The sequence below is a fragment of the Arvicanthis niloticus genome, chromosome X, assembly GCF_011762505.2.
Source record: "Arvicanthis niloticus isolate mArvNil1 chromosome X, mArvNil1.pat.X, whole genome shotgun sequence".
Taxonomy (NCBI): Eukaryota; Metazoa; Chordata; class Mammalia; order Rodentia; family Muridae; genus Arvicanthis; species Arvicanthis niloticus.
The window spans coordinates 107810153-107835076 of record NC_047679.1 but is presented as its reverse complement, the minus strand read 5'-3'; the positions used below and the strand labels follow the sequence as shown (position 1 = coordinate 107835076).

General features: G+C 40.3%; 1 protein-coding gene across 2 annotated transcripts in view; it reads right to left on the bottom strand.

Moving 5' to 3' along the window:
- The window catches only part of Ocrl (OCRL inositol polyphosphate-5-phosphatase), a 52644-nt gene extending 27930 nt beyond the window's left edge, over positions 1–24714 (bottom strand). For both annotated transcript variants that reach the window (XM_034485338.2, XM_076918644.1), the window contains exons 1-11: positions 24561–24714; positions 21069–21148; positions 17749–17787; positions 7054–7164; positions 6576–6662; positions 5853–5973; positions 5602–5763; positions 4130–4231; positions 2671–2785; positions 1314–1430; positions 1031–1218 (exon numbers count right to left, since the gene is read on the bottom strand). In XM_034485338.2, the coding sequence (XP_034341229.2) occupies positions 1031–1218; positions 1314–1430; positions 2671–2785; positions 4130–4231; positions 5602–5763; positions 5853–5973; positions 6576–6662; positions 7054–7164; positions 17749–17787; positions 21069–21148; positions 24561–24640 (1202 nt within the window). In that variant the 5' untranslated portion in view covers positions 24641–24714. The remainder of the gene's footprint in view (positions 1–1030; positions 1219–1313; positions 1431–2670; positions 2786–4129; positions 4232–5601; positions 5764–5852; positions 5974–6575; positions 6663–7053; positions 7165–17748; positions 17788–21068; positions 21149–24560) is intronic.
- Positions 24715–24924: the final 210 nt, after the last annotated feature.

The window sequence follows — 24924 nt, the reverse complement described above, 5'->3', positions numbered from 1 at the left end:
GTACGGACATACTCAAATACCACTATTGTACCCATTCTTAATTCTGCTATAGTCACTGCTTCTAATATTCCTAAAGTACCTTTTGATTTCCTACAATTATCACCTCACACTATATCTTCCATATCATCCTCTCAGAACTTCAAAGACCAATATTTACTTCTTTACAACTGATTTTCTATCCCCACCCACCCCATTCTTCAATGGCCCTCTACTTCTGTCCTTCTCAACTTTCATTTTTACAGATCCATTCTTGCCGCCTCTCTTTTTAATCACCACAACCACTAAAAAAGAATAATGTAGAAGAGATAAATAGGGCAATATGTTCTCATACAAGTATGTGTGTCTGTATATGTATGGAGAAAAGTCTAGAAGAGACTATTCAGTGAAGTAATATATGTCTCCATATCCTTTTAATTTTTCTAGCAGATGCACTTAAAATATAAAAGTAAAAATAGCTTTTATTTAGCCCACTATGTCCAAATCATTAATCTATGATTAAAATTTTGCAAATTAAGATAGCCCATATTTCCCCCATGCAACCTTTAAAATCCAATATAGCTGTTGCTTACAGATCTCTCAGTTTGACTAATGACTTTCAAATACCCAACAGCCAGATGCTGGCTATCAGAGACAGCACAGCTCTAGAAAGGTCTACACCCAATGACACCCAAAGACAGTCTCCTTTGGAGAGAGGGACTGGCTAGAGAGAATGGAAGATAAGTAAAGGATTTTTAAATCATGCATCTTCATTTTATCTTTTGTTACTATACTTACAGTGAATATTTTTATTTGAATTAAAAATGACTCTAATTTGCAGATTCCTTCAGTAGTATTTTAGAAGCTACACTAATATAAACCTTTCTCCTCCTAATGCCAAATTTCTCTGCCTCAATGAGTCTGTTATTTCTAAATAACATTCTCTTCTTATTGACCCACATCCCCAAATGGCTCTTCAGAGCTCTATAGCTTTTTACCCTATTTAATCACTGTTATATCCTTATCCAAAGGTCACAGAGAGGTAGTCGCTTACTCATGTTTCATGATGTTCACTTGTGGGACAGTCTGATTGGGGACCGAAAAACTCATTCTTGCACAGATGTCTTTATAATCCTGATTCCTTCGTTCAAACTCTTCCACATGGGCAGCCAGGTGGGAATTGACAATGCAGAAAGTGGTGTTGTGGAATACAAACCTCATAGCTACTCCACCTTTGTTTCCCTGTTCAAAGTAAGTATAAAGTTAGTTAACACAAGGATCAATTGAATTTTGCATAGATATAAACGATAATCAAATTAATTGCCAAAAGAACTCACCATTTTCCCCATGATTCCAGTTCCAACTGTTTCTGTAGCAATATCTCGGATGTATTGACACTGATCTTTTCTGGCAAATACAAGAAGCATCATCCCCACAAGGCGGACCAGTTGAACCTATGAATTCCAGAAAGTTACCAACAGCTAAAATAAGCATCAGTCTCTGCTACATAGCTAACTTCTAAGGATGACCAACAAGGTGATTATTAATGTCCAAATCTAGATATGCATCCTCTAATTTCTAATCAGACCCCATAAACTGGAAACTCTAGTCTGGCTTTGATTAATAAGAGTTAAAAGCCTTGAGGGACAGTGTATAACTCTCAATTTCTCTGTCTGTCTGTCTGTCTGTCTGTCTGTCTGTCTGTGTATGTGTGTGTGTCTATTTGTCTTTCTGTGTCTGTCTCTCTATGTGTATGTCTCTGTGTCTCTGTCTCTCTCTGTCTCTCTCTCTGTCTCTCTCTCTGTCTCTCTCTCTGTCTCTGTCTCTCTCTCTCTCTCTCTCTGCTTCTATTTATCAGTGCTGAGGATCAAATAGAGAACCTTGAGCATGTTATGCAGCTATGTACCACTGAGCCATATCCCCAGTCTTAGATTTCTAAATCACTTTGGAGCCCATTGAGAGTATATTAAAAGTTCATATAGTAAAGTATAAGCCATTATCCCAGCTTGTTCCTCTTCCCCCCTAAAGAGTGACCCTTTGAATTTTGATTATTTTTAAAAGTTGAGCTAGAGAGCTGTAACATCTTCAAGACTTACACTACCTTCATAATCTGTTCAAAACCATAGATTACTTTGTTTGGGCTTGGGATGGTAGTCTTAAGAGGAAAATAACTCTCCTAGTAGCTAAATGCCCCTAGCAGGTTCTTCTAAAGACCAACAAATTGGACCACCTTGCTAAAGTCAATTTTATTCTTAACCTACAAACAAGTTCAGAATGTGCTTAAATCCCACAATGGTGCTATTCTTGTTCTGAATCTAATCATACTCTCTACACCTCATATACTTCATACTGCTTTAAGTGTAGGCATTTCATTCTGGCCGTGTTGGATGACAATCTTATATTTTTATTATACAAACAGATAAGTTAGCTTATATGTAATTATTTGGATTATTACTGCAAAACAATATATTGATTTTCTTCTAAAAACCATCTAAATGATGAAAATGTATCATCAGAAAGCTTATGAATTTTTTCCCAGAAGTAACTACAGCAGATTAGTCTTGTATAGCGCAGTATTTCATACGGGAAAGAAGTCAATTATTTAAAACTTTTGGAAGAGGTTTAGTTAACGGAATACCTCCCAGTGAGTCGTACTTAATTCTCTACTGAAAATGAGAATCCAGCACAGCTTACTTTTTTATACTTGGCCTTCGAAGGAAGCCCCCTTTCCACAGCCATGGACCACTCTTGCTCTTTTACAGACTCGAAGTAGAAAAAGGCTTCTGTGCTCAAGTCCAGCTCTTGGAATCTGAGGGAAGAAATAGATGCTATGTACATAGCCACACTTTTCTTTGGCTACATCCTTTCCCATTTGCTGAGACATTAGAGTAAAGGAGAAAAAAAAACGGTAAGAGATAAATGTTATAAAAGATATGTAGTTTTTCCTAAGAATTCCCACCAGTACATTCATAGGTTATACAAAACCTGAACAATAACAAAACTCTCATAGGGATAGTAGTGAAACTTGTCTCTTACAACCTTTGAATATTCACTTCAAGAATTGATCTCATCTGTTTCTATGATGAGCGAGAGATTCCCTATTGTGGGTTTCATTCATGTTTTCTTTTGACCCTCAAATTAACCCTCACATGTAGTGCACAGCAAGTTTTTACCAAACAAGTTTTAGGACAGATATGCAGATCAAGGCTGGGGAAATGTCCCAGTCAGTAAAGTGCTTGCTGGACAAGTGTGAGGACCTGAGTTCAAACCTCAGCATCCATGTTAACAAGCTGTCTGTGCAGGTATGTGTCTGTAATGCCAGCATGGGGGAAGAAGTGATGGGAGGATCTAGCTCTAGGCAAACTCCTGGTTCAGTGAGAGACCCCAGCCAAATAAAAAATAAGGTAGATAAGGCTTTGATCATAGAAGTGGCTGGCAGCTAAGGTAGGAACTCATAACTCGCCAAAGTGCTGAGATTAATGATGGCAGAGTGTTCTGCCACTATGGGACATTCACATCACACATTCCAAAGCTCAGGGAACACCTGAAAAGGGTATGGAAAGAATATAAGAGGCAGAAGATGGGGACATGTACAGCAAAAAGACATCTTATGAATGACATCGCCATTGTTCCCCTGAACTCAGTACAGCTGTGATTGTCTGCATCAGACATGCACAGATTGGGCCCATCACCATTTCATCATGGATAGGGAGGAGCCCATGAGGCTCTACCCCTCCTCAAGGGACAATGGGCAGTTAATAGTTGCTGGTGGAAGGGGTGCCACTTTCTTTGGTGGGAAAGCCACTGATGAGTTGCTCTAGTAACTAACATCTCACCCATACTCACTCAAGAAACTCCAGTTAAACTCAGTGGGTCATATACATGAAAAAGACAGGAGTGTAGGAGGGGAGTTTTGGGGAAGAAGGTAATAGGGGTGCAAACAACTAAAATGCATTATATGTGGAAGCAAAATGTTTAAAATGGAAAGGAAATAAGATGGAGAATGATTGACTAAGACACCTGATAACCTCTGGGGTTCACGTGCACACACCAACATGTTCACACACACAAACACATACACACAGAGGGAAGCCAAAGTCATGTTACACGAACACCACATATAGGAAAAGGAAGGTGCAGAAGTGCTCCTTACCCGATGCAGTAAATATCAGGAGGATTTGGATCACAGTTCAGCCACGGTTCTAAGCTGCTGTCTGGAGACTGGCCATTCACATTCCAAGTTCCAACAAAAAATCTGATAACATTACAGCAAAAAATTAATTTAAAAATAAGGATCAAGTATAAACAAACACAGTGCTGCTTTTATCACTTCTATGAATGGGTATTTTGATTAACATAACTCTTCAAAGTGTTTTGCCAGATACCTAAGAACTCTTGGGAGCCAGGACTCCAGATACATATATAGCAGAGGATGACCTTATCTGATATAAAAGGGAAGGGAGGCAGGCTTGATGCCCCAGAGTAGGGGGATGCTAGAGGAATGAGGTGGGAGTCGGTGAGTGGGTGAGTGGGTGGAAGAGAACCTTCATAGAGGCAAAGGGGGTGTGAGGGGGAGGAAGAGGGTGAGAGTAGGGGTAATGGGGAAGGGGGATATCATTTGAAATGTAAATGAATAAAATGATTAACAAAGAAACAGAACTCTTGCATGTATAATATAAAGACATGGGTTTATTTTCTCTCCATTTTACATTAACGAACCAACCAAAGGAACTAGGTCTATATTTTAAACAAACACAACTGTTTGTGCCAAATTTCCTTTCAATTATACTCCATCCAAACTCATTAAGGGAGAGCTTTAGGTTGGGATGGGGAGGAGGTATCTTGGTGCTAGACAGAGTCTAATATGGACAACTCGTCCATAAGGAGCTATAGCTAAATAGACAAAAACCCCTCACTTCTCATTGATCATGAGGGCAACTGTGGGAAATACTGATAAGACAGATAATATATGAAGCAAGAAAGCAGAAGGCATGACACACTGAGCAGCATGTAGAATATGAGGAAGTGTACATGTGTTTGAATTCGAGGAAATGATGCATGGTAGGATACCATATGGGACCGGAGTCTTAGATTAGATGGGATATTCTGCTCATGAATAACACACTGGGGATACATGCCACACCTCATCATCTCTCCTTTCTGCCATATATATCAGGGTCCAGAAAAGGGGATATTAATGAGCAAAGCTGAAATGAAAACTAATAGGAAAGAATTCAGGACCAATTGTCCAGAGGATTGGGTGAATTTATCAAAGCAGTAAATATGGTAGTAATTGTGGACAAAGGCTCAGCTGGCCAGATGAGACACATATTTATTGAAGGTATTACAGGCCAATTTTCTATTATATGTGAGTTTGATTTAATCCTCTAAGCATGGATAGAAATATTAGTAGACATGGTATCATTAGCAGTTAGGAAACTAAAAGGAAGCTATAGCTTATACGTGATTTTAGATATATATGTTTTTAAGCAAGCAGAGACAGGAGCCCGAGTCAGATAACCATTCTCTTATACTCTGCTTTCATTCTTAATGCAGCTAATATTTTTACAAATCAAGATTGTTGTGCTTAAATGTTTAGACTCAGTGAATAGAAAACAGACAAACCTGAAAGACTGGATGTTGACATATTCTTTCTCTCGCTTTGTGAGGATATGTTTGATGAGACCCTCTCGCTGTCCAGATTGGGTGTTTGGTACAAATAGCTTCCGCATGGTATTGGTCACTTTGGGCTGTTCTTTGTTTGAAGCTTCCTTTTCACGTGGAAGCCTAGAAAATAAACCATGGAGTCAAAAGAAAAACTGGCTAAACCGTAAGCCTCTTAGAGGGGGGGAAGTGTGTTGTACCAGAGGACTTACATTCTATTTGATGAAGAAGGCGGAGGGGGTGGGTCCCGATGAATCCCTGTGGGGGGATTTTGTGTATTCATTTTTTTATCTAAATTCATAGATGAAAAATTATCCTCAAATCCAAGTAGCCCTGAAGGACACAAGATACAAAGACAAAGTGAAGATAAAGAGACCCTCCAATATAGCCAGATAGGCAAAGCTTTTATTTGCTTATGACTGGATCAAGGTACCACGGGTGTAGTGATCATTTATATTAGGGTAAGACATTCATCCCAGAAGCACTGATACATTAAACTCTAATGACAGAAAGTTATACCAATCTGGAACCTGAATAATACATGCCAACATTTATAGAAGGGATTATATATCATTTGTCTTCCTTACATTTCAATAACTTCATAAGGTAGGTACCATTAACATTTTTTCTACATTGTAGAGAAGGAAACAGAAGCTCAGAGCTGAGTCACTCAAACAAGATGACATAATAGTAAGTTTCAGACTTGGCACTCACACCTAGGTTGTCTGGCTGTGAAGTCTGTACTTAAACTTTTTTTTTCCAAGTTGGCTCAGAAAAAGCTACCATACCACAGATTGAATAAGGAGTGAAGCTTTGGATTCAATGGTGGCCATGGATTCAATGGTTACTCCACACAACCAATTCATCTAAACTAATATTACCTACTGGCTCGAAAAAGATCATAGCAACCAGAGATGAAAGAGTCTTTCCAATACCTGAATAAGCAGGTTTATCCTTAGTGTCTAATTTCTGGTACCAGCTAGATGAGTCTTTTTGTTCTGGAACAAGAAGCTGTGACTGAGCTGGAAAGGCAAGATTTAGGTCAGAAACTGGGAAGACTATCACTAAACTACAACCCAAAGCTATTCATTTATCCAGTCCTTGAATGCACAGTCAGCAGAATTCTGAAAAATACCGACAGCTCTGAGTCATTCTGGGCAGAAGGAGGGGGACTGCAGGCTGCAGTAAACTGCATGCCATGCTATTGACTTTTTCTTTTTAAAGCTGGGTAGACTTGCTCCTTAATCTATCCCTGGGTTCATTCCTGAAGTGGAAAAAAAGAGCTATCAGAGTGCAAGGGGAAGGGTGGGGATGAGGTGGGGTGGGGGGCTTCGCTAATAGCTACCTGCCTCTGAATCAGCATGTCAGCATTTTACTCCCATTGAAATTGTGGAAAGGAAATTGTTGAGTTACCTTCCTGAGCTGCAAGGACCTCTGAGAGGAACTTCAAACAGCGTTCTTCATCGGAAATTTCAAAGTGGCGCTCTCTGGTCCAGTCTCCCTGTACCCGAATTTTGCAGCCACCTTTAAAAAGAATGAAATCCACAGATCCCTAGCTATGGCATACAATGCTTTATCAATACCTTATTGGGATAATATTTGCAAACTGGTCAGAAGGAGGTCCAGATTACAAATAATCCAGACCCTTAATAAAGAGCACATGGCGAAGAACAAGGGCTCTGGTATTGTAGTGGTGGAGGGGATGAGGCAGAGAAGAAATCCTACAGGAAGAGGACTCACAGTGCTGATGAACTGTGTCAATGAGCAGACTAGCAATAGGCACACTAAATCATAGCTTCCTATGTCCCGACCTTTCGGATACCAGTGTAGGGATTTCTAAGCTCTAGCAAAAGACAAATTCACAAATCGCCCTCTTTCTATCCCCATACTGGAAATTCCTACCATTTAAGTTCAGATTGCATAATATTCTAAGGCATGAAGGTAATATAGGAAGTAACATGGTCAGCTTCAGAGCACATTAAATTTACAAGTTAACTTAAAGTGGGATTGGCTTGATGCTTTCTGAGAAGACATACCTATACCTCATTAACACAAGTGAAAAATGCCACCGGTATCTTGAATAATCCTGCAAATCTATTCCAGAGTTGGTTGGTTTAAGAAGAGTCAATTCAGAAAGAAGGTTACCCAGTATTCTCTACAATCTAGAGTAACCAATGGCTTCAGAGCTGTCTGAGACTGAGCTGTCTGAGAGCTTTCCAGGTATGATTCAAGACATTTTATATTAGGATGGAGAAAGTCTTGGTAGTCACTTGCTTGGTGACAGTGATGGCTGACTTCAGAGCTAGAAGGCATTTAATAAATGGCCATGGAACAGGAATTTTTTGCACTTATAAATAATAAAGAAAGGGGAAAATAGAATTAAAAATCCTAGTTTATGTTGATAATCTAGTTCTCAAATCTGGTTATGTTTTTCTTCTTTTTTTAATCTCTTGTTTCCACCTTTATAGAACACAGTGTTTTTTTAAAAAAGAAGATTCCTGGTCAAAATAATAATTAAAAAAGGATGAAAATGGAGAAAAATGAAAGCCAACCAAAAGGACCAGAGGTAAGATACTTACTAGGGGATCCTCTGTACAGACAAGAATGAAGGCAGGGAGACAAGTGTCAGTTAGGAGCAGCATTGAAGATACTTGGGAAAGCTTCAGGATCTGACTCCTCCCTTTCTCTAGTCAGTTAGACTCAAAATACATAAGACAAAGCCATCTTCATCAGATACAATTTAGTACAAGGGCATTTTCTCTCTTTTCTACAATCCTTGAAAGATACACTTTAGTAAATATAAAATATATCAATTTAATGGCCAGAAGATTCCAGGAATTGCTTGCAAATTTTCATTGGATGCTCTCTTAACATATTGCTCAAAAATACAACAAATTATTCCATGACCCAGTCTTCTCTTCCCCTTTCTTTCACCCTGCCCCAACTCTCAGTCCTCTATGGGCAGCAAGCGTTCCTACATCTTTCATGTCACCTGACATTCTTTGTACCCCTTGGTAGTTCTTAACCATGGCTTCATTACATTACTAGAGGTTTCTTTATTTGTGTGCACACGCAGGTGAAGGACAGAGGTCAGTCTCTGTTGTTAGGCCTCAGGATCCATCCATTGTGGGTTTTTAAGGCACAGGGTCTTTCATTGACCTGGGACTTATAGGGTAGTATAGGGTAGCTGACCAGTGAGCCCCAGGGATCTCTCTACCTGCCTCTGCCTCCACAGTGAGGGATTATCCATCTGCTTGCTTCTCTCTCTCTCTCTCTCTCTCTCTCTCTCTCTCTCTCTCTCTCTCTCTCTCTTTTCCGGTTTTCTTTCAAACATGGGTTCTGAGGATCAAACTTGTCCTCATGCTTGAACACAAAAGCAGCTTACCAACTGAGTCATCTCTCCAGCCCCAGAGGTTCTTTTTAGGGCATACTTATATGTATGCCCCACCTCAGGAATATTAAAACAGACTATCTGGAGGAGGATGCCCAGAAATGTCTCACTATGTAGCCCAGGCTCATTTCAAAACATTGATCCTGCTTCAGGCTCCTAGGTGCTGGAATTATAGGCACCTGCCACTACACCTGACCCCACTGGTAATTTTAAGAAAAAATACTTGTTAGGGATTCCAACATACAACTACATTATAAATCAGAGGCGAATGCAACTTAGAACTGACTAGTTTCCAAGCAAGTTACTTCTTCCACAGACTGGATTTTAATTCCTGGTCTCAAGTGATCCCCCGTGTCAGTTTCTCATGTATCTGAGACTATAGACAAGCACTATCATGCTTGGCTTAAATCTGACGAAGTTCAATACCTCCTATAGACTCCCTCTCCATCTCTGTCGGGAAACTGCTTTCTCCTGAGGCTCATTCACTGGGCGATGCCACCTTCTCTTCTTCCCTCTACGAAACCACCACTCTCTACAAACCTCAGAATTCAGAATCCAATGCCTGTTGCATAAGACTTTATTTCCACTCAAACACCTACCATTATTCAGTCTTGCTCAAAAATTGGCACAGAAAATCCAGTTACCACCTTCACCTTCTTCACCCAGTGGCCTTCCCATTCCACCTCAACCTCCATTGCCTCTCTCCCCGCAGTGCCTCCCTCAAGAATAGCCTAGATTTTCCATTACAGAAGCACCATCCCCTAACATGCAACATAAATCAAACATCTCTCTGTGACTATTAGTCCTCCCAGTATACACGCTCCTTATCTTTTCTGTAATTGTTTTGACCTCGAGGATCCTTGGTCCCACTAAGCCCTTCATTTGCTATCCCTGGAATCCTTCTTGCTTTCACTTCCCCTTTTCTCAAACAGACGTCATCATCACTGTCTGTTGCAAGACTCCACAATTGCCTTACCTCTGGGCTCCCACAGCACCTATTTGGCTAAATTCCAACCCACAATAGTCCAACTAATTGCCTTCTCTGTACTTCCACCAGAGAAAACAGAGGAAATAAGCACACAAGTACACAGACATATTGTGCTGGTTTTATGGTACGAGATGTCAACTTGACATAAACTATAGGCATCTGAGAAGAGGAAACCTCAACTGAGAAAACGCCTCCCAAAGATCGGGCTGCAGGCAAACCTGTAGAGCATTTTCTTAACTAATGATTGATGTGGGAGGACCCAGCCCACTGTGGGTGGTGCCACTTGGGCTGGTGGTCCTGGATTCTATAACCAGATGGAGCAAGCCATGGGGAATGAGCCAGTAAGCAGCCATGGCCGCTGTATCAGCTCCTGCTTCCAGCCTCCTGCTCTGTTGAAGTTCCTGTCCTGACTCCATTCAGTGATGGACTGCGATGTGGAAGTTTAAGCCAAATAAACCCTTTCTTCTTCAAGTTGGGTTTTTTTTTTTTTTTTGGTTATGGTGTTTCATTGTGGCAACAGTAACCCTAACTAAGACAAGTTGGCATCAGTGTATAGGGTATTGCTGTGACAAAGCTGACCATGTTTGGGGTGGATTTTGAAAGGACTTTGGAAGTTTGAGCTAGGAAAACCATTGAGTTGAGAGCACAGTGGGCTGTTCTGTGGGAGCCTGGAAGATAAGGGAGCAGTGCAGAAGATGGAGGCTTGGCTTATGAAGTTTCACAGGGAAACTTAGAACGTCATTTGTTACTTTGAATTACATTTCTGTAGTTCTGATTAGCTGAGGCTGAAGAGTCAGCTATTATTAGAAAGATAACCGAAACTACAAAAATGAAACCTTTGCTTTGCTGGGATAGTCAGTGCTGGTAAGCAGAAGCTGAGAATTTAGCAGTGATAAGACAAGCATTATTGAGGGGAAATCTCTTGGGCAGTGTTTCCTCAGAGTCAACGTACAGAAGCTGTGTTCCAGAGGCAGCCAAGGTTATACCTTGTGCTGGCAGCTGAACTTGGTAAGAGTTACCGAGGAACTGGTTTTGAAGGCATGAAGGGGACATGGAAAGCAGCTGAGGCTTGACACTGTGAGAAGCCAGGAAATGCTATTGGTGAAGGTGCAGCCTCAGTGGCAGTTGAAGGCGCAGGACTCAGAGTCATGTACAAAATCTGAGGCTTGGCACCATGAAGAGAGCCTAGGAGAGGCTATTGGTGAAGTACAGCCCAGATGCAGCAGAAGACTGTAGAATTTTGGAGCTGCCAGTACCTGGGATGACTACTAAGAACATTGGCGGGGTGGAGTGGAGTGTGCCTTAGCTTAAGCTGTGTGTGCTACAGAGGGCAGAGCTGGAGAAGTGACCCAAGCACTTTGGAGGATCTCAGAAGATGGTGAGTGGATCCCAGACATTGGACATTCTGTTATTTACACTGTTGTCATCTTGTACCCACAACTGACTTCGAGTCGTTTCTTCAGCACCTCCCAAACATCCTTTCCTCAGAACCCCTCTCAAAGCTGAGGCTGGTCCTTGGCAGTATGCTACCATGCCTGGCTAGTTTTTCCTACCTTTTGAAGTGGCTCCTCCTATATGTAACTTAAAAAAAAAAAAAAACCAAAAACCACCCTCCCTAGAAATCTTTGACTTATCCAAAATTATTTTCTCATTCCATATAGCACTGTGATGATGAGCATGCTCTATACGTGGGCTGTCCAGTATTGATGCATCTGACTAGTGAGCTCTTGAAATGGAGCCACTGAATTGTGAGTTTTACTTCTAATTCATGTAAGCAAGTATATACATTAGACAGCACTGTGTGAAACAGTGGAGCTCTCAACACAATCACATCATCTCTCATGGTTTGGATATCATTCACATGCTTGTTAGGCTTAGCACCCAAGTGGCATCTATCTGGCTGCCAATTTGTCATCCACACAAGAAATGTCTCAAAGAAATCTCAAACATGGCCAAAACTGCATTCACTGGCACTGCAAATCAAACCACAAATCCATGGTTGGGGTACTCAGAAGCCCAGGAATAAGCCTACTACTACTCTGCTAAATGAACACGGTAGCAAACTACCCTCAAAGCTCTCGGACTTATCTAAAAAGTCTGTGAGGTGAATGGTGGGTAAGAAAGGAACTCACAACAGGTCAAAATGTAAAGAGAAAGTGTCAGTGGCATGACTGGCCACAAATGGGACATCTATATCACACCCCTTTGTCAACACTCAGGAGCCTTCTAAAAGAAGGGGTGGAAAAACAAGAGCCAGAGGCTTAGGAGGACCGAAACAAAACTGTCTTCTTGACATGACAGGACTACAATGCAATGGAGCTCATGGCCACTGTGGCTATGTGCACAGGAATCAGCCAGTCAACATTCTAGCATCAAGTGGAAAGGGCTTCATGAGCCCCTACTCCTAACTGAGTTGCTATGGACAGCTGGTGGCTTTAAGGGGAAGGAGTATCAGTTTTCCCTAAGGGTGTCGCTCCTGATAGGTCAACTACTCTGTAGTGGATGACTCCATGCTCAGGAGTAAGTAAAATGATAAAAAATGTATTCACAAATAATAAAATATCTTTTTTAAAATGAATTCTTGATGGTCCCTTCAAAGAAAAATTTATTCCATCTTCAAGATGTTTATGCAAATAGGCATCATCATCTAAGTTCACATTGGAAACCTTGTACTCATCCTTGACATGTCTCTTCCTCCCACCCCTCCCACCCAAGCTGGTTCTTCTTGATCCTACCTCCAAGTTCATTTATCAAATCTGCTCACTTTTCTCCATTTCTATCACAACCATACTCTCTAGCATATACAACCAAAGCAGCCTCATAAGTGGACCTTCTGCTTCCAGGCAAATGATGCTATATCAGCGTAAAAATCCTTGACTTCTCATTTTAAAGTCTAAAACTGCACATTCAACACTGTGACTTACAAGATTTCATAGCCTCTCTTGTCTTGGTGCTCAAGCCCTATTCCAGGCACCCTTGCCTTTAATTTACAAGAAATTGTCAGGGTACTTCTAAGTTTGGAGTCTCACAATCCCCTTTATCTAGAATATTCTTTTTTACTTCAGTTGTTGCTGTCTCTTAGGCCCTCTGTTCCCAATATAAATGTCTCCTCTTTGTAAATGCCTTGCCTGAGTACACTGCCTCATTTACTGACCCCTCTTGTAAACTCTTTGCACTTTTTCTTGTTAGTATTTATTAAATCCACATTCATGTAAGCATCTAATCCTGTTCAATTTACTTTTGTCCATTAAAATAGATGAGCCACCAAGAGTATATTGCTTTCTCTTGTGTTTTTAGAGCTTAGCACAGTGCATAGTACCCAAAATATATTCAGGTATTTCTGGAATACATTTATGAATTATAGGCATATCTGTGGCTCTAGCAACAAAAAGCACAGAAGGAAAAGGGAAGTGGAAGCAGGACTCTTATCTCTGCTGTGCTCTGATGATTCTGTAGAATTTACCACCAGGTCTGACAAATAGAAGGCACTCTATAAATATTTGTGGAATAATGAATAAAGTAGGTAGGGTACTATTTAAAAATTAGCATAATAGAGTTCATCTAAAGGTCATAAAGAGATAAAGGAAAGAAAAAGGGAAAATAAATTCATCTCCACGAAAAACAGGGAGAAAACTTAATAAACTTTGTACATATGTACAATTTTAAGGAACAGCAAAATCTTAGTTTGTGTTGTTGGTTTTGTTCTTTTTCTGTGTGACACAGTCTTGCTATGTGGCTCAGGCTGGTCTTGAACTTGCTATATAGCCCTGGCCTTGAATTCACAGTCATTTTGCTTAAGTCTGCCAGATATTCAGACTACTACTGGCACATGCCATGTCTGGTTTAAATACAATTTATTATTATTTTTTTAAGAACCAGCAAATCATCAGGGAAAAATGTGTTTAACTGGGAAATTCCAGTTGAAGCATCCTCACTGTAACCCAGAGCCACATAAGGGTTAACACCATCATTTAACATTGGTCCTCAAATTCTCATTGGTACAGTGAGACATGAAACAAAACCAATGGCTGTAGCTATGAGAAATAAGGCAAAATAGTTATTTAAATATAATTAAGGCTATCAATCTGCCAAAGTGGAAAAAAAGCAAAAAAATATTAAAAATAAATTAAGTGAAGTAACTGGATAAAATATCCAAGACTTATTAATTGTTCTATATGACAGTAGTAATCAATCTATCAGCAAATCAAATCCACCATGAAATTCTCAACCTAAAAATTTGATTTTTTAAAACTTAAAAAAAAAACTTAAAAAAAAGAAACTACAAAGTTTTACTGAGAACTATAAAATAGGACCCAGATAAAGAGTTATTTTATGTTCCCTCAAGATGACTTAATTTTATAAAAAAAAAAACTAGCTTAATAACACTATAACAAAATAGCTATGGTGAAATATTGGTTATAAAAAATAATGTTTAAACAACCAGGCATGGTGGAACAAAACATGAATCCCAGCACTGGGGCGGTATAGAGAGGATCAGGAGTTCCATGTCATCTTTGGCTACATAGAGAGTTTGAGGCTATCCTATGATAGATAGAACCCTGTCTCAAACAACAAGAACAACACAATTATGTTTAAAATGATTTTAAATTACATAGGGGAAATGTCATGGTAAAGTGCTAAGTAAAAATCCATGATAAAAACTATAAATAAAGTTGTAGGGATGTAGCTCAGATGTAGAGCATATGTTTGCCAGGCACTAGGCCTCTGGGTTCAATTCTCAGCCTTACAAGCCTCCCATAAAGTATGTAGAAGGATTCCAGTTATATGGAATAGAAACTAAAGCAATAGGAAATACATATAAATGTTAGCTACACTATAACCTCATGATTATATGCTAAATTTCAAAGACTTTGATTGTGTGTGCTTGTGTACATGTGTGCATGAAGGTGCGTGCACAAGAGTGCAGGTGTCTGCAGAGTCCACAAGGGGGTGGTCTATTCCCCTGGAGCTGGAGTTGTGCACCACCTAAAGTGGATGCTGGGAACTGAACTTGGGTCCTCTGCAAGTGCAATACTTGCTCTTAATTGCTGAGCCATCTCTCCCATTCTACATAATAATTTTAATTGAATACTTCAAAACTTTTTGATTGTCACAATTATACATAATTAAGATGCATTAATTTTACAACTAGAAAAGTACTTTCAACCGTAGTATCTAGACAATACATATTTATATTAAAATCAGTCTTGCACATTAATAAAGGGTATTGTTTTTTAGGAGTTGAATGCAGACTGTTGTCATTCTTGTGCAACAAGTACTTTTATTCATGGAGATTTCTCCCTGACCCTGTGTTCCTGAAAACAAAAACATGTTTTGGAGACAGGGAGTGTTTCATGTAGCACAGGCTAGCTTGGAACTCACTATATAACTGAAGGATAGACCTGACTCCTGATCATCCTGCTTGCACTGCACTGAGGTTACAGATGTGTGATACCATACCCAGTTTATGGAGTGCTAGGGATGGAACCAGGGCTTTTTACATGCAAATACTCTATCAACTGGACCATATCTCCAGCCTGCTGCTGTTTTTGTCTTTTTTTTTTTTGTCTAAGTACAAAACAACACAGGTTCTAAGTTATTTTCTCTCTTGGATATCTGTAACAGAAGTTAGCAGCTAGGTTTACATAACAGTTTAGGAGCAGCTATTAAGAGTTTCATATTCTATGATTAAAGAAAGGAATAATAAACCCAAACTAGAAAACCATTTAGTACACATTAATAGTGCCAGGGGCAGAGACCTTCTCCAAACAAAATTATGTGCAACCTGTAGCCCCAAGCTTAATGGCAAGTTCTGCTTATTCAAGGCCTCAAGCAAGAGATAAGGTAAACCATTTGACTTAGATTTGTATGGTCAGATACACTTTCCATAGCAACCACACAGTAGCCACAGTAGCAATCAAGTGCCCATTTTCTCCTCTCCAGAGCACAGTACAATTAGATGATAAACAAAGAACATCTTGCACAGAAAGTCAGTGATTTGCATTAAACTGATAAAAAAAAAAAAGACAGGACAGAAGCAGCAAAAAGAAGAGCATGTTCCCTCTGATGAATGGAGGCCTTGAGGGAACAGGGCTTAAGTAGGGCATGGATTATTTCAGAAAAGAAAAGAAAAAAAGAACATGCCATTTAATGGACTCCGTGCCTTTCAAAATAATTTAAGGAATAGATGAAAACATTGTGAATTCACACAAAAACATAAAAACAAGGTGGGAGTAGACTCTAGAATATAATAGTCAAAAGATAACATTTACTCAGCCACAATGATAAACAGAATCGTGACATTTGCAAGAAAATGGGTGTAACTGGAAATTACAAGGACACTGTTAAGCAAAGTATCTCAGACTCAGAAAGGTAAATGCTACATGTTTTCTTCTCCTACGTAGAGCCTCCATTTTAATGTGTATAAGGGTGCATGTGGGTGCAGGGGTACAGGTCACGAGACTGGAAAAGATAGCACGAGAGAAGAAAAGATAGCTTAAGGAAAAGCAGGGCAGAGGGAAAACAGGGTAAAAGAATTGTGGGACATGCAGGCAGAAGGCAGAGCAGTGAGAAGAAGGGGGTCAGAAGGAAGGAGGTCGGCGGCCAGTGTGGAACAACAATCAACAACAAAAGGATGTCTGAAAAGACCATGATGGAACCTATTACTTTGTAACAACAACAACAACAGGCAAGGAGTGAGGACTGAGAGAGGGAGAATCTGCCTCTGTGGGGAGATGACCCTCTACTACATTATCCAATAGAAAGTGGTCAGCTCTGGAACCATATACACACAAAATGAAGCACTCAGTAGGCTGTATTTATATATTTATGCATACATTCATGTACACAAATATATAACAATTTGAGAGTGGGGCCATGGAGGAAGCTGGGAAGGAGAGACCTTTAGCGGGACTGAGGTGGCAGGATAGGGAAGGAGGAAAAGAATGCAATCATGTATTTATTTTAAATATATATTCATATACATTATGTATTCAAATTAAAAAGAAAACTAATATGGCTGGGTAGATAGCTTAGTCAGTAAAGTGCTTGGCATTAAACAGGAGGTCCTGACTCTGATCTTCAGAACCTATGTAAAAAAGCTGGAAATGACGCATACTTATAATCTGAGCTGAGGAAACAGAAAAAGGCAGATAGATTCCTGGTGTTTCCTGGCCAGCCAGCATAGCCTAATTGATGAGCTTCAAGCTGGTGAATCCCTGTCTCAAAACCAAAGGTGCACTACACCTAAAGATACTACCTATTATAGTATACACATGTACATGTACACACATATGCATGAACACACATGCATAAATGTACATGCTTGTCTGCATATATGCACAAACTAATAAATAAAGAAAAAATGACCCATAAACCTCAAGCACTTCAAGCATTTTCCTAGCTCTTCCTATTAATTAATCAGTTCCACAGCAACAAAACGATTGGTATAGACAATGTTTGCAGCTTCAAGTAGCTTACAGCTCTGCAGCAGCGGCAAAGCTTATCACAGTTCAGGTTTGCAGAGATTCTTAGAAACAGCCAGTGTTTTCTTAGGCTCAGCTGGAATGGTTTTGAGAGATGAGGATAATTTTTAGGGCTGCCTTAAGAAAATGGAGATTTGGGATGAGGTGGCAAAATACAAGATGCACCCCCGAAAATTTCTTAAATGTAAAGTATTAAAGTCAATATTTGTAGAATGAAAACCAACTCCATTCTGAAAGATACTCACTGTTTGAAGCAATATCAATCAAAAGAGTTTCTTCTGCTTCTGAAAGGAGGAAAAGCACAACAGAATCACAGAGGAGAAAACCAGTCATTACCACCAAAGCAGTATTTCATAACTACATAACAGCATTACTCAGTTCCCCCCTGAGTCTCAGAACACGTTAAAGAATCCTTTGATTGTTTTTGTTTGGCACATTTTCTTTAAAAAGGATTTTAATAGCCCCAGGTTATAAAGAGTGTGTGCAACTCAACTTTAAAAAAAAAAAAAAAAAAAAAAAAAACAGGAAGAGAAAGGAACTGATCAAGGACCCAACTGGAGCTCCTCAAAGAAAAGCAAGAGATGGTGACTTAATAGTAGGGAACATAACAACGTGTTCATGCAAGTGAAGGAAAGCTTAGCTCTCTGTGTCCTTTAGACCTTAGAGAAAGCCAGGGGAGGGACTGAAAGCCTCCGAGTAGACTTATTCTCACTGAATTCTCTCTCAACTCAGATATAGTCTCTGAAAGCTTGTCAATGATCTCAGTATCTGCACGTTTGCCCTAAGAGTTGGAGAGTACTTAACGATCTTTGCTCGTAGGCTTCAGTGGGTCTAAAAGGTATCATATCCAGCAGAAAGGTCGGGCCACTTGTGATGCCATCTTAATTGGAGCACTATTCATGAGAAGTGATGTCAGATAGATGAATAAAGGCGATATAGTATAGAGTACACAGTGGAGTACTATTTAAGGACAAGAAGAATGAAATTCTGTCCTGCTGGCCATATGCATGGAACTGAAGGGCATTATGCTAAGTGAAATAAATCAGTCATGGAAGGACATATATTGCACATCCTTACTTAACATGTGGAAGCTGAAAAAAAAATTATCTCAGAGAAATGTAGAGTAGAAATATGTACCAGAGACTAGTAGAAAATAGTAGGTAAAGGGAGCGGGGCAAGGAATGGACAGTTAAGTACAGTTAGCTAGGAGGACTATGTTTTAGTGTTTTCCAGCGTAGCAGAATAACTAAGGTATATTACACATTTACAGATTTTAAAAGAACTAGATGAGTCTGACAGTTCCCAATACAAAGAAATGTTATTATCTCAACTGGATCATTACATGTTTCAAATTGGTACACTGTACTTTTTTTTATACTGTATTTCTTAATAAGTAAAAATACTGTGAATCAATAGAAAAAAGAAGAAGACAGCACAAAGCAGTTTGCAAGTTTAGAGTTCTTTCTTTTCTTTTTCCACATTTGTCTTCCTGGACTTCCTTTTTTTTGCCCTGAGTATCTGAACTCAACTTATCCTTTCCTCTCTGACTTCTCCAGATTTGAGCACAGCCTCATGGCTGACCCTTGATTCTGAGTTGGAATCAACCAGGATCTCTGTTGATCAAATGGCGAGTCCCACACTTGTCTTGCTCCCTCACCACAAGATTCTACTGCAGGTTCTATTAGGTGCAAAATAAGCAAGAGTAAGGCACTATGTTGTGTACTAGCAGAACAGTCTCACTGCTCTCCACTGCAGGGTGAAGTAAGTAGGCTATGAACACACAGACTATATTCACCACTGTTCTGTAATACCCTTTAGTTCCACAAAACTCTGAGTGATTAGTTTTCCAAATAGATATGCAAGTCAGGAAATGGAAAGGAAGTGAAAACTCAAGGGCATAACATTTCAATTTGTCATGGGGGGAAACGGTGACATACATGTTTTCCACTGCAGTCTAGCAAGCAGCCATCTTCTTCTTCTTCTTAAAAACAATAGAAGTGAGACCCCAGAAATAGTAGGAAAGGGGAAATACATGCTAGAACACCAAAGCCTTTGGCTCTTTTGTGTAAGGCTGCCACTTGCAAGGTAGGTGAGTGCAGTAACCTACCATGGCACCAGTGACTTGGTTAGCATCTCTCTCCCACACAGGGAGACTCAATAGCCGACTGGCTTTTTGACCCCATGTAGACACTATTCCTCATAGGTATTTCAATGTGCCCCTCCTGTTTCTCCTCTTCCATCCCCCTTTCTTCTCCTCTCATTTCTTCTGCTTTTTGTTGTTGTTGTTGGAGGCAGGGTCTCATTACACAATTAAATCTAGCCTAGAACTCACACTTGGCCTGGACTCTGCAATCCTCCCGTTTCAGCTTCTTTCTGGGATAACAGGTGTGAGCCACCATGCCCAGCTCAGAAATTTTAGTTCTTAATACATACTGTGTTTTCTTTTCAGCACGTTGTCTTAAAACTCGGACACACTGACTCTATTCACTCACAAGGGCTAAATCCTGAGCAAATAACAGATATGTGGGAAGATTTATGTACAGAGATGTTCATCCCATTACTATTTATACCAGTGAACAGTAATCCAAATGTCAACCAGAGGGAATAATTAGATTATGAGCCATTCATAAAATGGAACAGCGTATAGCCACTGGCAGCACAGAAAACACTCAACACAGTAGCAAGTGGGTGAGAGAGAAATGTTATATAGGACGAGTCCTGCTTAAACAATGTATTATGTGCACAGAGGAGAAAAGATGCTGGGTGCCTCTTAAGCATGAGAATGTAGGTGACTTGTTTTCTTTGTGCACTGCTGCTCTTTCCAACCCCTTTACAGCACGCATGTTACTGTTGTGGAAAAAATAAAGTTCAAAGTAAGTTGTGCAAGTTGGGCCTTAAGTTCTCAATACTCTCCACTGGCTGCTAGAAGCACTGGACCTTCGGGAGCCATGACACATTTGTTCTCTAGTAATCAGCTTCCTTTCTAGGACAAAGTGAGGTCCCACATAGCTCTCCCAGTGTTGGAATTTCGGTGTAGCAAATGGAACAAGATTTTTTTCTATATTCGGTCCTCAAATGCAAGGACAGAAAGCCAACTGTTTCTTTCCCAGAGCTATGATTCACAAATGTCAAGGCGTAAGAACCAACACAGGTGACTATGAGCCATTACAGTCTGATACTTCATGTTGCCAAGGTGTCTTAAAACCCAGTACTTTGGAAACAAAGAATGTGTGTGAATCCTTTATAACAGACACAATGTTGATTAAGCCCAAGATAGTACTTTAAATCCACATATATGTCAATCAGCATAAAAGATTACTTACACGTATCTCCAGCTCTACTCAGGGAAACAGGTGATATATACATATGTATTTTAAAATATAATTCTTCAGCACTTTTAAACACAACACTTTTCAATGGCAGGTTAGAAGTGTTAACTTTTCTGTGAAGAGTAATATATTTCACTTTACATGCAGTGACAAAATTGAATATGTATGACATTATACACTGCATTAATGGCCAAGAAGAAGCCTTATAAAACTAGCTAAGTCATTAAAACAAGTACCTTGAACACATCTGAAGTGGCTATTTATAGGAATGATATCTTGAACATGCTGTTCCTTCCCATGCAACTGGATTATTAACCTAGAACACAGAAGAATGTATCAACAAATAGCTACTGAAAATGCCTAATCTTCAGCAACAAAACACTGCTTGCTGTCTTGCTACACAAATATAATCTGTCTTTATTAAACTTGCTGTATCAAGTCCACCCGATCTGAGCATCATGATTGCAAGATGTTGCTCAAGGGCTACAAGGTGATCAATACCTGAACATCCAAACTGCCTTACATGCATAGAGGATGTATAATAATCTATGCCCTAAACACAGTCTTAAGAACATGCGCTGCAAGTTACATACCTTCACTGTATGAACACCAGACTGAAGAACCTACAGCTTAAGTGAACTTGTTGATGGGAGGGACTATGGCTATCTTTCTGTCATAGTATTGCTAGTGCTTAGTGTAGAGCCTAGTGTATCTCAGAGACTCGTCTGCATTAAGTCAATGAGTCAGACAACTCATTTATTAGCTTCTCATGTTCAGTTTCATGTCTCTGACCAGAGAAGGGTGCTGCCACTTTCATACATGCATGTCAGTTACTAAAGGAGTAAGAAGAGTCATTCCTGGGCCAGCCAAAAGAACAAACACTAGCAGCTGAAGAGATAGCAAAATTCCTGAATAGATTGCCTTGACATCCTTTGTGCATGTTCTCTGGTTTCTCACTTTAGGCAGCTACTTTTATGCAAATACGAATGAATTTGGCTCCCAAATATGAAATGCAAGACTCCAAAATTCACTTCTCCTCACTCCTTAAGCATTAATGTTTGAGACACGTTTTCAGTATTGTAGCTCAGGCTGGCCTATAACTCACTATATAGCTCAGGCTGATCTCAAACACATGATCTTCTTGCCCAGACTCCAAATTGCATGGGTTACAGATGTACACGACCATGTTGTGCTTAATTTTTCACTTCCTAGTGGGACAGAATCAAGGTATATCCTAATTGGTAAACAGCCATTCTAAACATTAACTGGCTCCTCCACATCAAGCACACTTCAGGGGAGTGTTTTTGTTTTCTTTTGGTTTTTTTATTTTATTTTATCAAGTATATATCTTTTCTTCCCAAGACTCAGTTTAAATACCACCTCCTCTGTGAAGCCTTCTCCAAATATTCCCTAGAAGAACCAGTAGTCGTATCCCCTTAGCCTGGCCCTCCAATAGAACACTTAAACAGCAGTCATATTTATTATATTGGAGCTCTGTGAGGAAAAAAAAATCCTCTTCAGTTTTGTGTCCAGTTTAAGAGATACTCAGTGATTACTGGCTGAATAAGTGAACAACTTTAATTACACTATAAACAGAGGTGAATTTTGAAATGGAACTCCTTGGAGAAATAAATAAGTACTTTGAAACATTTGATTGTTTCCAAAAACAACCCCTTCCTCCCACCCTCCAACCCCCCCAATCCTCTTTTTCATTTTGGTCTCTCCAGCAAAAGCTCAGAATCTTCAGAACCACAGAGCTAAACGTGGTGATAGGCTTCAAGTTCTAAGACAAAAAGGCCCAATGTAAAAAGTTCTGGAGACCTGGGTCAGAGATGACATTAAGAGGGAAAAAACCCTTTGAGGCTTATAAGTGGTATTATATATGTGTCTCCAGGGAATGTTCAAAAGAAAGTTCTCTTCTGAGCATAGTAGTATACTCCTTTAATCCCAGTGCTCTGGAGGCAGGGGCAGTCAGATCTCTGAGTTTGAGGCCAGCAGGGTTCCAATGTCAGTTCCAGGGCCACTATGGCTATACAGAGAAATAATGTCTCAAAAACCAAAGTAGAAATTGTATCTGTGGCATTCTTAACTATGCTGCATGGGTTTGGATCTCAGCTATGCAGCTTTGTAACTCTGAATAAGTGACTTAACTTCAATGTCTGTACCTGTAAAAGGGCACGATAAGTGCTTGGAACAGTCATCAAGCCATCCAGTTAGTTGTTGCCATACCCTCATTAGTTATATGGACTCAAAACACAGGGATTTAATTTCTCTGTCGGGAAGTAGGCAAGAGCCCTCCCCTTGCCAAGTTTAAAAGTTCTAGTACAAGAGCTTACACAGAGCAAGTTACTTTTCCCAAGACCAGCTGCTGGCTCTCTTAGCAAAGTTGTAAACCCACTAAACCGGGGGACAAATTCCTGTGTTGTGGTTATTTCAACAGTATAGCTATCCCATTCAATTCTTAAAACTTTGGGTTTTTCCAGAAGAGGAAACCAAGATACACAGAATCTACTGGTTTGTGCACGTTACACACCATTTCCACCTTTCCCACATGGAATTGTGCTTTTCAATTCACTATTCTATTGAATATACTCTTATTAAACTAGTCTTCCTGGATTTTATAGTCTACGGGAAACAACATGCATTTCTTACATCAACATGACTGACCAAGCAGGATCTAGGAAAGAGCCACTTCACGGACCTAATGGACAATCAGTTATAATAGCACCCATAGCTTCAGCTACATTTAGTGGGACTTTTCTTCCTTGTGAATTAGACAGTTTGAGGCAGAGGATTTAAAAGTAGAACCTGAGACAAACCGTTTTTCACGCAGAATCCAATGTTAAGAGATGGTACAATTTAAGTGATCAATAACTGTTAAACTGGGGGAAATCTATTCCCAGAAACCAGTGAACCAAGGGAAGTACCTTGTATATATACAGCGATAGGGCACTGTGACATGAAATGACCACCGTGGAAACTTTTAAGAAGAAGCATTAGCCGCAAGGGGGCAAGGCTAGCAGCTGTGGCGATAGCTTATCAAAATAATCTTCTGCTCCATCAGTATTTACTGAGCTGCCATCATCCAAGGAAGAGTTGGAGGTGACATGCACTGATAAAATGTCAAAATGCCATTTTGTTTCTACACATTTCATTAGCTTTGCTTTCCAACAGTCCAGTCCAGTGCGACAGTGACTGCCCTGCGCCAACCCATTAGTGAATTAATGCATATGCCTTCAAACAAATGGGAAAAAGAGGATCTGGGGACTGGAAGAGCCAGTCAAATGGGAAATTAGACAAGTCTGTAACATTGGCGACATAGCATTTCCATTGCACTTTTACTTGTAAGCCACTTATGCCTGTGTGGTCCCTCAGTTTTATCTCCAAAAGCCGTAAGATAGTTTATGGCTTTACTCAACTCAAGAGGAAACCAAGACTTAGAAAGCCTGATTAACTTGGTTACACAACACATGTCAGTTACAGGGTGAAGGAACTAAGAACCCAGGCTTCCTCCTTCTCTGTCCATTGAGTCCATCCACTGAGCCACGGAGCCAGAGTTACCTAGTAGCTTAGAAGTTGGGGGTGGGAGGCCCCAGCTCAGGCAGATCTCACTCTGCACACCTAGCTGTGAACCTGTTGCCCAAGGAGAGTGGCTCCCTGCGGTTTTGGGCTCAAGGAGGTTTACAGAAGAAGGCTCTCTCCTCCTTGGGAGTCAGGAGGTTACTTACTCATATTGCCCGTTCCTCCGGGCTAGGGTCAGGGCACAGGGCTCTCGGAGAGGACCCTTCATCTCCAAACCCGCCACCATATGCAGGAACTGGTCAAGGGTCTCTATTTTTTTTTTTTTTTTTTTCTGCAAACGCAGCCAAAGAAGGGTGACGCGGGGCCAGGTTCACACCGTCTGCCCTCCTCGGCTCCCCCAGCGTCCCCTCCGGAGCAGGTCCGCTTTCCCTACTCCGCTAGCCCCAGGACATGCTGCACCCTAACCCGCGCCCCACGCCCGTCCGGCCTCCCTTCCCCTTCCCCCCTTCTCTTAGACGGATACTGCCAGGGGCTGAGCTCCGATTGGGAGCCGCGGCTCCATCAGGGCGG